At 35.0% G+C, this 15,822-nt stretch overlaps 2 protein-coding genes across 2 annotated transcripts in view; one reads left to right on the top strand and one right to left on the bottom strand.

Annotated features, from left to right (window-relative positions):
- Positions 1–6,456, bottom strand: part of LOC123314756 (proline-rich protein 4-like) — a 31,695-nt gene extending 25,239 nt beyond the window's left edge. Inside the window, exon 1 of the mRNA XM_044900083.1 lies at positions 6,404–6,456. Within this exon, the coding sequence (XP_044756018.1) occupies positions 6,404–6,454 (51 nt within the window). The 5' untranslated portion in view covers positions 6,455–6,456. The remainder of the gene's footprint in view (positions 1–6,403) is intronic.
- Positions 1,291–15,822, top strand: part of LOC123314754 (laminin subunit gamma-1-like) — a 31,716-nt gene continuing 17,184 nt past the window's right edge. Inside the window, exons 1-2 of the mRNA XM_044900081.1 lie at positions 1,291–1,505; positions 5,194–5,304. Coding sequence (XP_044756016.1) covers positions 5,216–5,304 — 89 coding nt within the window. The 5' untranslated portion in view covers positions 1,291–1,505; positions 5,194–5,215. The remainder of the gene's footprint in view (positions 1,506–5,193; positions 5,305–15,822) is intronic.

Here is a 15,822-nt window from a genome sequence, read left to right as displayed (position 1 = left end):
TTACGTTATATTATGTAATTCTCGATTTTAGGTGGCTTGCTGATCCTGAAAGTGACGTATCAGGATTTACTTGATAAAAAAAACTTACTTTATTTCGCCCATCGGAAAAACAAATATTAAAAATGATAGTTGTTGAGATAATAATTTTCAGCCTAATATAGAACTGACCTACTATTTACGATTACGAATATTAAATGTGTTACATAATATATAATAACGATAGACATAAAACGTATTGGGGCCTATAATTAAAGTGTATCTGGAAGAAGATCTTCGTAATCTATTAACCCCCAAGCTAAGAACCATTCAGGATATCTGAATAATGTTAACCAGTAGCCAGTAGTTCAGTGGACTGAAGATCCAATATTATAATTAATGACACCACAAAATTGTGACGGGTGATGGGGATCTTGTAATAAGTATTCTTGAAACTTCTTGACCAATACTGATCACACCTATATCCTGCGATTTCTCCGAATCATCATCAATCATCATCATAATATTTCGTACACTATTGAGTATGAGAACAACAGAATATTGCTCTGATATAAGTCTTCTCAAGAGGATCAATTCTTCTTTTTTCAGTAATTCAGGTACAGTTGGTGGTGATTCATTAGGTTAAAGGTTAAACAGAATATTTTAGTATATAATTGCTCAACTCAACAAATGTTTCATTGTTGTCTTCACCTGTAGGTATAACTTACAAACATACTCCAGAAACAACTACTTTTTCACAGATTGGAGATCATTGGTTCACCAACTTTTATAGGCATTCGGCAAGCACAGAATCAGTTGCTTCTGCGAAAAGAGATGTCCAGTATAGCTGATTTTATCATACAGGTTGTTTCACTAGTGGTAAATGCAGCTAGGTCATCTAGGCCTTTTAGAGAAGTTGGTCCTTTTGTACCCTAAGGCCATTAGTTTCGTAGATACAAGGTGATTTATGGATCCGGCCTGAATTTTCGATATCCATAACGTGGAAATGAGTGGTCCGATTTTGATGAATCATGTATTATTGAAGACTGCGAATTCAATTTGATATTTCGAATCATTGGATATCGGAAATGTCTGTTTGATGAAAATTAGGTCTTCTCCTTACTATTCAATGACTGTGATCGATCCACACCATTTCACAGGAAAAGCAGCATATAAAATATCTTGGAAATTTACGAGATCGCACACGAACAAATTAAACAAATTGCGATCTAATTACCTAATTAGGTGTTGAGGAAGATGGTATGTCGCATCATAAATGGAAGAGGCGTAGTACTCCGCCACTGATCGGTGATCTGTCTTAAGCATTAAAGCGTATGTTAATATTGTTAATCATGTACAATGATAGAACAACTACTGCCTAAATGGAATTAGAGTAGCCGACAAAATCATTGAAGATACCGTCTCTTCCAGTTTGAAATGTGTTTGTGGTCGTGCATCCATGTTGTGGCTGTTAGTAATAACATAACTTGATTTGTGCAGGAAATTTTCACCTTATGATAGTTATTTCGGTAAGTGACAGAAGAAGCTTAAGGATAAAAGAGCTTTTTCAAGGAATTTTGACCTTCTCCTCATTTATTAAGAACATCTTTGGTGTAGACCTTATGAGGGACATCAATTGAAAACTTTGAATTCAGTGTTTATTCAAGTCAAAGTCTGATTCGTCAAGCTATATGACTTTGTATTCAAAAAATATGAATGAAAGTGTAATTTCACGATTAATAGAATTCGACTGAATCTGGAAGAGTGTATTCTGGAGTTTTATGTTATTTTCCATAAATAATCGTTCCAAAATAAAACAACATTAAAATTAGCTCAGTTTTCTGTTTTTCAGTTTTTCAATACACAACTTATATTCTGGTAATTGTTTTTGAAATACATTTTATAGTCAACCTATATTCTGAAATAAGAGTCAATAGATTTCCATAACCTCTGCTCACTGTTGCCATTTAGAAACAGCCTACGTACCGTTACATAGATAAAATTCCGAAAAAACGCCAAACTGTATCATTTCTTTCTAGAATTTCTGAAAATATTCTTCATAATAATCCCAAAATAAATTATTGAAATACAAAATTTTTCGGCTTATGTTTTTTACATTATTATTCACATATTCTAAGTTCTAAGTAAAATGACATCAAATTATGTCATTGATCGCGACATATTTGAAAAATTAAAAGTTTTATCCAATAAGTTTGTACATTCCATAACTATAATGAAGAAAGAGGTTGTTAAAAAAACTTATAAGTGAACAAACCATCCACAGCAATAGAAGTTTTATCTATTTCTGGCACAAAAAGCTGGGATTGCCATTAAAGAAACCCAACTGCCCTACTACCCCCTTAGAAGCCTTAAGACAAACTCCTGAATTATGCAATTATTAAACGAAGTTTTTTTTTAGTTCGAATAGTATAAGACGGAATACAGTATCAGTATTGACTTTTGTGTTTGTCAAGCCATTAAGACTAACTTACTTATTAATTATTTCTACTACCTGCAACCATATAATTATATCATCATAATATAATTAGAAAATTGATGGTCAAAATGAAGTTTAATATGAACATATTCATAAGTATTCCTGAAAAATAAGGTACTAAAAAGTTAACCAGAAAATTTCGAAATGTTTTATGAATATTAGACTAGTTTCTGCTCTCATAATAAAGTATAGAAGTAGTTTGGTTTATGAAATACTTCCAGAACTGCAAAAATGGTTACCAATTTATTCAAACCAAGAAGTTTTTGAAGAAAATAATATGCTTACTTAATATGTAGTACAATACTAGTACTACTACTAGTAGAATGTACTTTAGGGTTATTGAAGACGATTTTGTCTGAGAAATTTACTGTATTAACATTAAGAATTTTCATGAAAGCACAGAAAAAAAGATGAAACGCTATTTTGTTTGTAAGTTTCATCACTATTCATATTTTCCGAAAAATGCATTTCCTTATCCACATGTCATCATTCTCATGCATATACTCAAGATTATACAGAGTCTGCAAGCAGTATATTGTATGGTCTAGTCTAGTTATCTTCCGTTGTAAAGTTATAGGTATTTTGTGGAGAGAGTTTTCGACTAAAAATATTACATAACTCAAAAACTAGCCCTTTAATCAAAATTCATTGTACACTGTAGGAAACATTTTCGAATTGGATTTTAGTATTCAAGATATGCCTTTTTTGCAGTGAGAGAATTGTAAAGCGTCAAAAAACAATAACTTTACAACGGAAAATGATTGGATCGTACTCTATAGGTCGCAAATTGCCTGTAAAATGTGCCAGAGATAACTTGAACATCCTTTATAAAGTATTATAGTATTCGGTATGACTACTCAGTAATTCACATACTTACTACATATTTCTAGTTTTCATTTTCCGGCTATTCAACCTAGAGACATATTTTCCAACTTTAGATCGGGGAATAAAATTTTTCAACATTCATAGTTCCATTTTCGCAATTTGAGATACTTCACCGTATTATTCTCAATAATTTCTGAGGAATAGGTAGCCTATATAAACAATCTACAAAGATAAATAGACTATTTATCCATCAGTTATTAGCATATCTTGAAACTATGAAAATTTCAGGGGACACTTTATTTTTTCCTGCTCGATTCAAAAAATGCACTATTGGATGCGACAAAGCAAAATGCATCAGACCACTGACATTCAGTTAGTACCATGTCGTTGAAAAGGTTGGCAATTGTATGTAATTGGTGTTTAAAGCTCATAATCTGGCACATAAGTTATAGTTACTACCCACTTCCTCGATGTTATCATCATTAAATCCTATATAATAATTGCCTTATGGTGTTTATTTCTTCTGTTTTATCTATGAAGCAAGATGTTCAGTGTTTTTCGTTGGGAAACGACCTTTGAATGAATTCATCCCAGACAATTGAGAGAAAGCAATGGAATTAATTTATAAAACCATTCATATATTTCGCATTCATACTCTTTTCAGTAGACACTTAGTTTCTATCGAGGAGCTGTTTTCGATGCTGTAACTTTACTGTCGATTTCGTTTGATTTTTTATTATTATCTTGGGAATAAAGAATAAAGAACTTGAAACCATCCCATAGGCTTTCCCATACACAAAATTTCGGAATAATCTTCTGATTTTGAATCAAGAACCAACCTGCACAATAGTTCAGGGGTTGATGAAGTAAGCATTATATGGAGTGAATAAAAGGTATAGGTAACACACAAATTTATACCTTCGATATTTACTATTCTGTGGAAAAATTCTCGAACAGGTCAATTTTTACTTTAAATTACTCAACTTTCCATGTACAATCAAGGAATTTGTCAATTTCTTCAATATAGAGATGAAATGGTTAAACTTATTGAGGTAGAGTTTTTACATTTTAATTATTTCGAGGTCAATGACATACATCTCAGAAGTGTTGTTTCGAAGTGTTATGAAAAACATGCAGTTCCAGTTTTTGTAGGGTTTGAGGTTTGATGAGAAACCTCATGAAGGCTTGTAGTATTTGCCATTGAACAATAGTTCCATTATTCAGACGGATTTTAGGATACTAGCTATAGCATAGTAATACAATGTCAAAATACTGAATTGATGTGGTCCATAATGCCTGATGAAAATCCAGAACTAAAGAACTGAATTCATGTTATCATAACCTCGCCTAGCTGAAGAAGTTATTGTGATCGCCAAATACTTTTTGCGATTAAAACTCATCGTTGTTGGAAATTATCATTTGTATTAAAAGCTTATTCTGTAAACAAATTTGACATCACTACACTACAGACAGGGTTTTTTTACTGAGGTTATTCCCTAAGCTCTCGTATCATATTCCAAATTGTATGGTACCCCGTTACACTAACGTTTGCTAACTCATACATATGCTATATTGAAAAAAAAAATTAATTAATCAGTGAACTCCAATTGAATAGGATGGATGACACATTTAGATGTGTCTTTTCTTAGGAAAATCATAACTGAATTATTTATTTGAATTAAAAGAAAGAATGAATTCAAAATTTTATATGTATAAGTAACCTAACAAAAATATATTCAAATAATACTCAATTTCATCATTTTATTCAATACCCAACATTAATCTATTGGATATGAAATTTTCAGCCTCAAGTTGATGAAATAAAACTTAGTTAACAACAATATCATGAAGTATTACTAGTTTGGATTTTAGGAAAAACCTTCAATCTGCTTTTGTTGGAATTACTGCAATTCAGTAATGTTAATGAGAATATGGTTATTCGGAATTACATTAGCTCTCGTTTCTTGTGAGCTCACCGGGGACCACATTTGCGAGGAGGAAGAGCGGTAAGTTATTGACAAAGAGAATTTATTAGTTTTTATGTGACGATGATCAATTTTATGTTAAAACTAGCTTCCAATTCTCGGCTTCGTTTACATAAGAATGAATTTGGTTGAAATACTAAAATGTGGCTGGAGTTTCACAAAGGTTTTCAATTTATGATGAAAACACGATTTGTTACTTGAAACTTAAGCACTTTGTCAGTCAATTGTCAGGAATATTCTGTCTGAGGATTCACACGGCATTCATTCTTGAATATCCTTCAACACATTAATTTGCAGCCAGAGAAGTAAAGACTGATCCTTGATCCTTATTCGGTTTTCAACTGGAAAAGGGTATCTATTCAATCTTTTCTTCTTGTACCTGGAGCGAAATAACAGATACCATCTTAACCTCATCGACTAATAAATTATTTCAATATCGCACATACGATTGATAGGATATTGGTTTAGGAATAGGTAGAATCATAATTCACTGGAAAATGCAGGTTCCCATAAGAAATAAGGAGGTTTCTGATGAAAACGCTTGGTATTGACCGACCCTAATCAAATATCAGTAGTAGCTGATAGAGTATTACCAAGTACTCGAGCGCCATCTAGTATGTAACGAGATCCGATTCAACTCCCCTCAGCGGGTGTTAAGCTACATTCACAATCAATTCACAGGCCGAAGTGCACTTCGGCACGGAAGCTTAGCAGATGGCGTTCTCCGTTACCATTCACAATGAAATTCAAGACAAAATTTGTGCAAGTCGCAAACTATCACTTCGGCAAGGAATTTCGTGCCGGCTATAGATGATGCTGATGCTTATGTTTTGATCAGTTACATTTTTGATTCATTTGAGTATTTGGTTCCAAGATTATTGCGAATGGTAAATTTCGTGCCGAAGTGCACTTCGGCCCGCGAATTGATTGTGAATGCAGCTTTATGCATCTGAATTAATTCTTACTATTGCATTCATTACCTTCCTGTTAAGGCGTTATCAGTCTTTCAGAAAGAAGTTATTTTAGAATCTAAAAATACAAGCATCCCTTGGAACTCTAACCATTCCTAGTATTAGTAATGAAACAATTTCGACTAGAATTAATATTAGATGCAATATACCTGGCTTGATTGTGACAGTGTGGTGGGTAGACCATGAACTTTTTGGCCCATATCTGTAATTACAAAAATTCGATATTGTTTGTCAGCAATAACTCATACATTCATGTTCCTTTCATCACCCTCGGGTAATACAAATTCAGGTTAATTTCACGATTTATTCTCTCATTCCGAAAGGCCGAAAAATGCAATTCTACCAAAATGGACATTTACTTGCGCTGATTCTATATGCCCTTGGCTTTCGTTCTACTGTGCATGGCGATTACGACATGCTCTTGAGCCTCGATTGGAATAATTAAACTTGCAAATTGTTATCGTCAATCACATCGGCTTTCGTATCTCGAATATGTCGGTATAGTTACATGCAAATCATTCAATCTAGATCCTGAGAATTCGATTGGGCAATTCTCTTCATAGCTTCAATTTAACAGCCTTTTGATGTGTCGGTTCGGAGTCCTTTTCACTTCCTCGAACGAAAGCGCCTGAAGATATTGAGTTTAGTTGGTTTTGTATCACGTAAATGTTCTTCAATACATATTATTTTATGTTATAATAGTAAATTACCTGTTATTTTGTCGATCAGAATTTGAAATCACCAGTTTTCTAAATTTAGAATTGTAAGGTGGTTATGGCAGAATTTTATTTTTTCTTCATTTCATACTCTAATGATTATGCTATTTTTCGAAGAGTTATGGTGACAAAAGCAATGGGGAATTCTCCTCAATTAGGGCTATCACAGCATATGCAAGTTTAAACTGAATAATTATGAGTTACATTCATGAATTTTTCAAATACACCGCGGAAACTATTCAAAATCATTCTTCAAATATGAGGTTTCAAAATTTAAATCGCTTCGTTTCTAGTTTACGATTTGGCAACAGCGCCTACTAAAAAATAAAAAGAACAATGGCTTGTTTATAAAATAACAGCTGTTGATCCAGCCATCATAAGGCGCGTAGTCACTGGCGAGCCTCAACAGCAACCGGCCATAAAAATCCCATAAAATTTTACGACCTTTCTCGTTCGTCGCCTTAAATTTTGAATATTTATTTTTATTTTTCGTTTTTAAGTACTTAAAATAAGTTTTTTTGGGAAACGGTTGAAATGGTTATTTCAAAATGTGATGTTTCAAAGATATCAAACTTGTGAATGAAATGAAAATAGGGATGGTGTTGATATATTTCAACTTCCAGTTTGTTCCTCGAGTTTTCTCCATTTTGAAATCTTTTCAATGTGCCTATCTAGTAGGCTGCTGTTATTTGGAATCGCCTTGTCAATGAGTAGTGCAATGTTTTCATCTATTGACAGAATGATGAGGTCAGTGAGATCCAGTAAAGCTTGTGATGATCATTGTCAAATACAGAATCTGGATGGTATTTGTATAATATTGTACCTTTTCTGACCTCAGAAGTTGGTACTTTATTGCCAATTCTTGGTGTAAAATCCCCAGGTGATGGATGGTTTCTTGTGTAGAACAGTCATAACAACAACTATCGTCCGCCACAGAGACATCCTTGGCGATATATTTCATGAAGTTCCTTGTCAGGCTTACTTGACCTGGTTGGCAATGATGAAGCCCATGTATCAGGAAAGAACCTTCCTGAAGTCAACCAGCAGTTCGACGCAGATATGTTGACATAATCATGGTTGACCTCATTCTGATGTCTTCCATGCAGAGGTTTGCCGAATCAGTTACTGCATTCTGCCCTCTGCAGGGTGGACGACGTTTTCTAAGTGATCCTGTTGCAGCTTTAACGAAGTTAAACTATCAGTATCACAAACAATTCGATGAAATTCTGATGAAACAGCCTTGTTCAGGATATATTCTCGAAGTTGGACAAATCAACAATTGCTCGACCCCCAAGATGTTGTGGCAGCTCTGTTCGTCTATTAAGCTTCAGGGTGATCTTTGTGATGTTTCGTCAGCATTGTTCTTTTTTTCTGTAGGGCTGCTTAATCGGTTATTTTTATTGTCATTACTTACTAACTACAAATACTTGGATCTGCCCAATTGATGTATTAAGAGTATTGAAGAATCCCACCTAAGGATGCTATTGTGATAGCCAAACACATTTTGTGGTTTAAAAACTGATGTTGATGAAAATTTGATTGATTCACACAACATGGTTAACGTAATGCCTAATTCTGTACAAAATTCAAATTTGAATATCTCAAAATGGAATGGATTAAATGGAAAAAAATTAAATTTGCTTGAACTCAGAATAGGAAGGCATTTCATTTGAAATATCACTTATCCCTCAGAATAAGTAATGTATATTCAAGTCTTGTTCAATGAATCATCTGAACAATTTTCATAAAAGTAAACCAACATCACTTTTTCCTTAAGCACACTTCCTGAATTACATATCTTTCTCATAATTCAGGGGAATTCCTACAATCCGGAAGAACATATTTTCCCTCCGAATGCGTGCAGTGGAATAAATCTTCTATTAATCCAAATTCCGAGTACTTCAGTTGAGTAAATTTTTCTGCTAACTCGTTGTTCCGAAAGAAGTTTCTATTGTGTATTGCTCACTTCCTTCAATAATAATTTCTACTGGACTCTAATAAATACTAACTAGTAAGGTAAATACCGGACCGTAATGTACGGGAGCTGTGTATGAATATGATTTTGAATCAGTTATATACAGTCGAAATGAAAGATAAAATGAATTTTTCGTCGACCTGAATAAAAAATATCTTTTACGTACTAATTTCCAAACGAAAAGTCGACTATTTTTGAAGGCGAGTTTCATTTCAATTGCAAGTTGGCAACGTCGACTGAAATATGGCTTGATAAGAAAGGACAACAAATACATTATCTTGATGAGATAGACAAAGATGGCTGTCTATGAAGTCTGCGACGAACGAGGAAGGTCGTAAAATTTTATGGGATTTTTATGGCCGGTTGTAGTTGAGGCTCGCCAGTAAGTACGCGCCTGTAAATCAACAGCTGTTATTTTATAAACCAGTTGATCGAACATTGCTCTTTTTAGTCAGTAAAACTACTATCAGGTATTTGGATCATCTATTTCATCACTCCCTATTCAATCATTACACCGACGTTTCGGTCGCCAATCGGACCTTTTTCAAGGCTAAAAAATTTTTTGGAATTTAAAATACATCAATAGACATGAAACAAAACTTCGATACACTTACATAAATGATCTCAAAGAAGTTGAGTCAAAAATAATAAAAACTGCACACAAGGTTTCATTAAAAGCGACTTTGAACTCCAGTGAAATTTTCTCAAAATTTTCTTTGAAACAAGTCAATAATTTGTAGGAAAACAGAATAATCTAGGTTAGATATTAGAATCATAGAGCATAATTTTTGAAATAGAACCATTGAAGTTGGTAGGAAGAGAAGAATCTTGATCATTTTCTCAAAGGTATCAATAGACTATTATAAATTGTACTGAGTCCACTGACGTCTTCCCTATAATTCACCGTTTTGTTTAGTGTTATGTGAATCATTTCGCTTATGTTTCTACGGTAACTGTTGTTTTCATGGTCGAGTACTGTTGTTCCCTCGAAATGAAACTTGTGTCCTTCCCTGTGTGTATGTGAAGTGAGAGCAGTTTTATCCCTATGTGTGATATTGTTGGAGTCTGCTCTGTGTTGTCTAATTCTGTCCTTCAATAGTTGTTTCGTCTGTCCGATGTAGGTCTTCTCGCAATTAGAGCATGGAATCTTATATACCACTGACGATTGTGACATTGTCGGTACACAATCTTTTAATTTCGTGAAGTATTTTCCCGTTGTGATCTTGTTATAAAATGCACCAGTGCAACCAATCCTCTTGAAAATTCTTGAAATCTTCTGTGAGAGGCCGGGTATGAAAGGGAATCTGTAATATTGTGCTGGTTCTTTGTTCCTTTGTTGGGTGTTGTCCAATTTTTTTTTTTTTTCCTTGGTCTTATTCACAACTCGTCGAATGACATATTTGGGGTAGTTGTTTTCTCTCAAAATGTCACAAACTCTCTGTGTACTCTCATCTCTGAATTTGCTGTCACTTAAAGATAATGCTCTATACATCAGACTAATTGCCGTGTTTACTTTTTGGGTGTTACTATGATTGCTGTAGTAGTTGATTATTCTATTGGAACTTATAGCTTTTGTGTACCAACTGGTTGTTAAATTGTCGTCCTCTCTTGTTATTGAAAGATCCAAGAATGTAATTTTGTTTTCATTTTCATCCTCTACAGTGAACTTTATATTGGGATGGTATGAGTTGAACAGATCAATAATAGTTTGTCTCATTACTGCAGGAATCAACATTAAAGTGTCATCTACATATAGCAACATCATAAGGATGTGGAAACCTAATTTCTCGTACACGAAGTCGAACAAGTCATTCATCACTAAATTTGCAAAGCTGGTACTTGCAGGGGCTCCCATTGCAGTGCCCACTAGTTGTTGGTAAAATTTATTGTTGAAGCTGAAGTATCCACCTTCAAAACATAACTCTATCAGTGATATGAAAGTAGATTTGTCTAGATTAGTAAAATTCTTGATGTAGTGCCATCTCTTATGTGTAACTTTGATTACTAGTTCTTTGGAAATGTTTGTGAATAGGGAAACTACATCAAGTGATATAAGTATATAACCTTTTGGTACCACAATATTCCTGATGATCTCTTTGACTTGAATGGAATTTTTAACATTGTATGGTGATGTTGATAAAACCTTGGATAGGATGTCATGCATAAGTTTTCCCAGGTTGTAGGTGGGTGCATTAATGTTGCTTACTATTGGTCTTAAACTCAATGTCTCTTTGTGAATTTTTCTTAGGCAGTATAATTTAGGTATAACACTGTTATGTCTGATCAACTTTCTATATTCGGTCTCATTGATTAATCCAGCTGCCTTCATTTGTTTTAACTTGTTGTTAACTTTGTCCTGTATCTTCTTTGTGGGGTCTGTGTTCAAAGGTCTATATGTTTCCCTATTTTCAAGAAGTTTTGTGACACCTTCAATGTATTCCCCCTTGTACATAACTACAGTGCAGTTGCCTTTGTCAGATTGTGTTATTATGATCTCTGGATTGTCTTTCACAAATTCATCAGTACATTTGAGGTATTTTTTGTATGGAAATCTAAATTTATCTAGTTCGTCGTGTCTTCTCAAACAATTATTCACAACACCGGTACATTCAACTCTACATAAGTTTTTTTCCTCCTCTGTTATAGGGGCACTTGATATGCAATTCTCCATGTCTTTAACAATGTCCACTATTGGGAGTCTATGAGGCACTATTCCGTGTTTTGGGCCTAACCCTATCACTGACTTCACTTCACAGGGTATGTCAATATTCGTGTAGTTCTTTATGTATTTATTATTACAATCTAAAGGTATAATAGTCTTCTGTTCTCTTTCAAGTTCCAGTAGTTTTTTCAAGTTCTCCGTCCTGATCTCTTTTACACGGTTGTTCATTATTCTGTTTGCAAAATTTGTTATTTCACTAAAGTCGTTGTTTTCCAGTCGATGTTGTAAGAGGTTAGTCAGTCTTTGGATATTCTTATTCGTTTCTTGCAACCTCCAAATTGTTATTTTTATTTCAATGTTTAGTATTGATTTTCTAAATTTGAGTAAGGTTCTGTCCACCATTCTATTGTAGGGGTGAGTTTCAGTTTGTAAAGAAAATATCTGTTTTATGTTGTTTATAACGTGTTTAGGGAATATGCCCCTTGTTCTGCAGTGTAAAAGAAATATTCTCCTGTTGATCAAAGACGCCAACCTTTTCCTCTCATTGACCAAGTTCTTGCAGTTGAGATAGGTATCATTGTCATGCTCACGTCTAATACGTTGGAAAAGTCCACCACGATATAAGTTTGGGTTCATATTGTCATCCATGTTATCGAATCAGTAAAACTACTATCAGGTATTTGGATCATCTATTTCATCACTCCCTATTCAATCATTACACCGACGTTTCGGTCGCCAATCGGACCTTTTTCAAGGCTAAAAAATTTTTTGGAATTTAAAATACATCAATAGACATGAAACAAAACTTCGATACACTTACATAAATGATCTCAAAGAAGTTGAGTCTCTTTTTATTTTCTAGTAGGCGCTGTTGCCAAATCGTAAACTTGAAACCAAGCGATTTAAACTTTAAAACCCCATATTTGAAGAAGGATTTTGAATAGTTTTCGCGGTGCATTTGAAAAAATCATGAATGAAACTCATAATTATTCAGTTTAAACATGCATATGCAGTGATAACCCAAATTGAGGAGAATTCCCCATTGGATATGGCCGATGGCTCATGTCCAATACGACATGAGGCCATAAAACGGGTAACTTCTTACTTTCATAAAGGTATGAGAGGTCGACGAAAAAATGTAATATGCACCTAATCAAAAAACTGTCCATATTGTCTCGCCTGCTTTCTATCCGCGGCTGCGCCCCGGCTATTAATTTGCAGGCTCGACTGTACTGGACATTTTTTTCCTTGGTACACAAATAACTATTTTTATTGTTCAATAAAACAAATGGGTTATAAAGTGAACATATAAGAATTACATACGAAACAACCCATCGGGTACATAGATTCCGCGGCTTTGGTTAAACGTGGCAAAGATATCCCGAGGTGTTGACTTGACCTCAGTTTTCTCAAATTTTTCGCTAGGAATTTTGGTTGGTCACATTAATACCCTGTACAACAAGAGAGTATTTAAAAATATCCCCTGCGTCACAGTCATACAGATTAATGCTTTGCATGTCTGGGTGAAAATCCAACATCACCAAATCGAATGTCGAAAGTTATAGCTAGTCAAGGTTAGACAATTTTTTGGCTCATCATGGACTCCAGCTAGTCCTCTCATAAAGTAGCTCCTATTTTATCCGAATAATGGTCCCAATGGACACGAGAAGAAATATCCTGAAAGAATACCTGATAGGATTAGGATGTCCCGTACATCAGGTGAACCGGAAAGTAAGCAACCGCTGTTGTAGGTACTCCGGTTACCAAACGCACTGACACATAAACCACTATATGGTCAGCATTTTAAACGAAAGTAAAAGTGGTCGTTTACATCCCATGAGTGTAAGGCGGTTTATAATAATAAGTGAAAGAGTATAGCAGATAAATTCTCTTGTGCAATTGTCTATTCGAAATCCACTGCCTTATGGGTACGCTAGTTGTATCTCAGATTACTCCAGATCGGTTTTGTAATAGGAGAACGCCAATTATTTCCTATTAGATCGACCTTGAACACATCGGTCCTCTTCCTGAATTGGCTCGCTCAAGGCAAAAAGAAGGGTTGACCCTTTCGATTCAGTTGTGATGTAAGAGCTGAAACTTTACAACGCTATATTCGGGTTCTTCGGAATAAATACTGAAAGGCATAAGGAGTGTTATGGCCAGAAGATCAGAAGAAATAGTTTCTTCAACTTCATAATGGGACAATGCTGTAAAAATTTATTTATTGATGTATACACGACTGGGTCAAGAGAATGAGATGATCAATGTTCGATTTTAATACCTGATTTCGAGAAAAATCGTGGATTAACTAATAGGGTTTAAATTTGGCACTCCAAGACGCCAGTTTCTTGAAGAATGTCCATAATAGTACGACTGACAATATGGGGATGTGGATTGTCATGCTGAAAGAGATGTGTGGACGGTCATCTAAATAAAAGGAATAGAACGCAACTGTCATTCTGCCTCAGACAAGGAGAAGTGGCTATCGACAATCATAGACACCACGTCATTACGTCATTAGTTGTATGTACAAGCTGATTGGAAATTTTGTGGAGCTCGATGCAGCCGTTCGGTCTTGAAGATCATTTACGGCCGTTTTCAATAATCCTATCTATCCATTGTTTTAGTTACTGAAGATAGAAAATGCATGTGATTTCGTTTCTGTGATCTATCTGTAGATATATTTTGGAATGGTTATTCTGAAAGAGCAACTTTTCTAGTAATAAATCTGAAAATTTTGTCTTGACAATCATTTCATTGATTCCATTTTTTTGGAAATTTTTCGATAGTCACATTTCGAATCGATTATCTCCCAATAACAATAACCATAGATGGAAATGTGATACATATTCCGATCTGACAAATAACTCTCTAAAAGTTTATGAATACACTGCGCAAAAAAATTAACGCACATTCTGAAAAATCTCAATTTTAATGAAAATTAACTCTACATTGACTTTATAACTTATTTTTTATGTTCTCTCGGGAAGGTTTTGAACGAAACAAGACACATTAAATGGAAGAAAAATTCAGGATTTCACCGAATCTTATGTGAAAGAAGAGAAATGAACAATTTTCAAAATACTGAAATGCTGATAAGTGATTTAATACTTGGTATTTCCACCCCTTGCATTAATTACAGCTCGGCAACGACGGTTCATACTCAAAATGAGTGATCTTAAAATGTTCTGATCTAATCCTTCCCAGATTTCTCCGAGTTGGATTCCTAAGTCATTAAGAGTAGCTGGATGATTTTCTGAACTTCTCAGCCTTCTATTGAGGTCGTCCCAAACCTGCTCAATCGGATTGAGATCTGGACTTCTTGCTGGCTATTCCATTCGAGAGACTTCAACCTCTTCAAGGTACTCCTGAACGATGCGTGCACGATGGGGTCTGGCATTATCGTCCATAAAAATGAAATTTTCACCAATGTATGGGGCAAATGGCATTACTTCTACTGCTCTTCAAGAATGTTCCTTATATACTTATCAGCATTCATAGCTCCATTATCAACGACCACTAGGTCTGTGCGAGCAGTCAAAGATATTCCACCCCATACCATAATCGATCCTCCCCCGAAACCAGAAGTATTCAGGAAATTGCACTGAGCATATCATTCATGTGTACGTCTGTATACAAGGGAACGTCGATCACAATGGTAGAGGCAGAATCTAGACTCATCTGTGAAGAGAACTCTTTCCCAATGGGCCTCTTCCCAATGTATATGCCCTCTCGCAAAATCCAAACGCGCCCTTCGCTGGGCTGGGGTAAGAGCTGGGCCTCTTGCCGCGACACGAGGCCTTAAATCATATTTTCTGAGGCGATTTCTTATTGTCTGAGTGCTAATTTGCACCTCATGAGTTTGCTCAAGCTGAATTTGAAGGAGGCGAGCGATTACAAACCGTTGTCTCAACGAAGAAACTCTCAAGTAACGTTCTTGAATGGCAGTGTTACCCGTGGTCTACCCTGTCCTGGTCTTCGGATATTCATACCTGTCTCCCTGAATTGCTGCAACATTCTGCACACACTTGTATGGGAAACTCCAAACCTTTCTGCAATTCTTGTGTGTCCACCCTTCTTCTCGCAAAACTACCGCTTGGGCACATTCCTCTTGGGTCAAATTGCGTGTTTCGCGTTGCATAGCGATCGAGTGTAGAAAATCAAACGAAAGAAAAACTATTGATCACTAGAATTGATCGAGAACAACTGATTTTA

The sequence above is a fragment of the Coccinella septempunctata genome, chromosome 6, assembly GCF_907165205.1.
Source record: "Coccinella septempunctata chromosome 6, icCocSept1.1, whole genome shotgun sequence".
Lineage (NCBI taxonomy): Eukaryota > Metazoa > Arthropoda > Insecta > Coleoptera > Coccinellidae > Coccinella > Coccinella septempunctata.
This window is presented reverse-complemented; position numbering and strand designations above follow the sequence as displayed.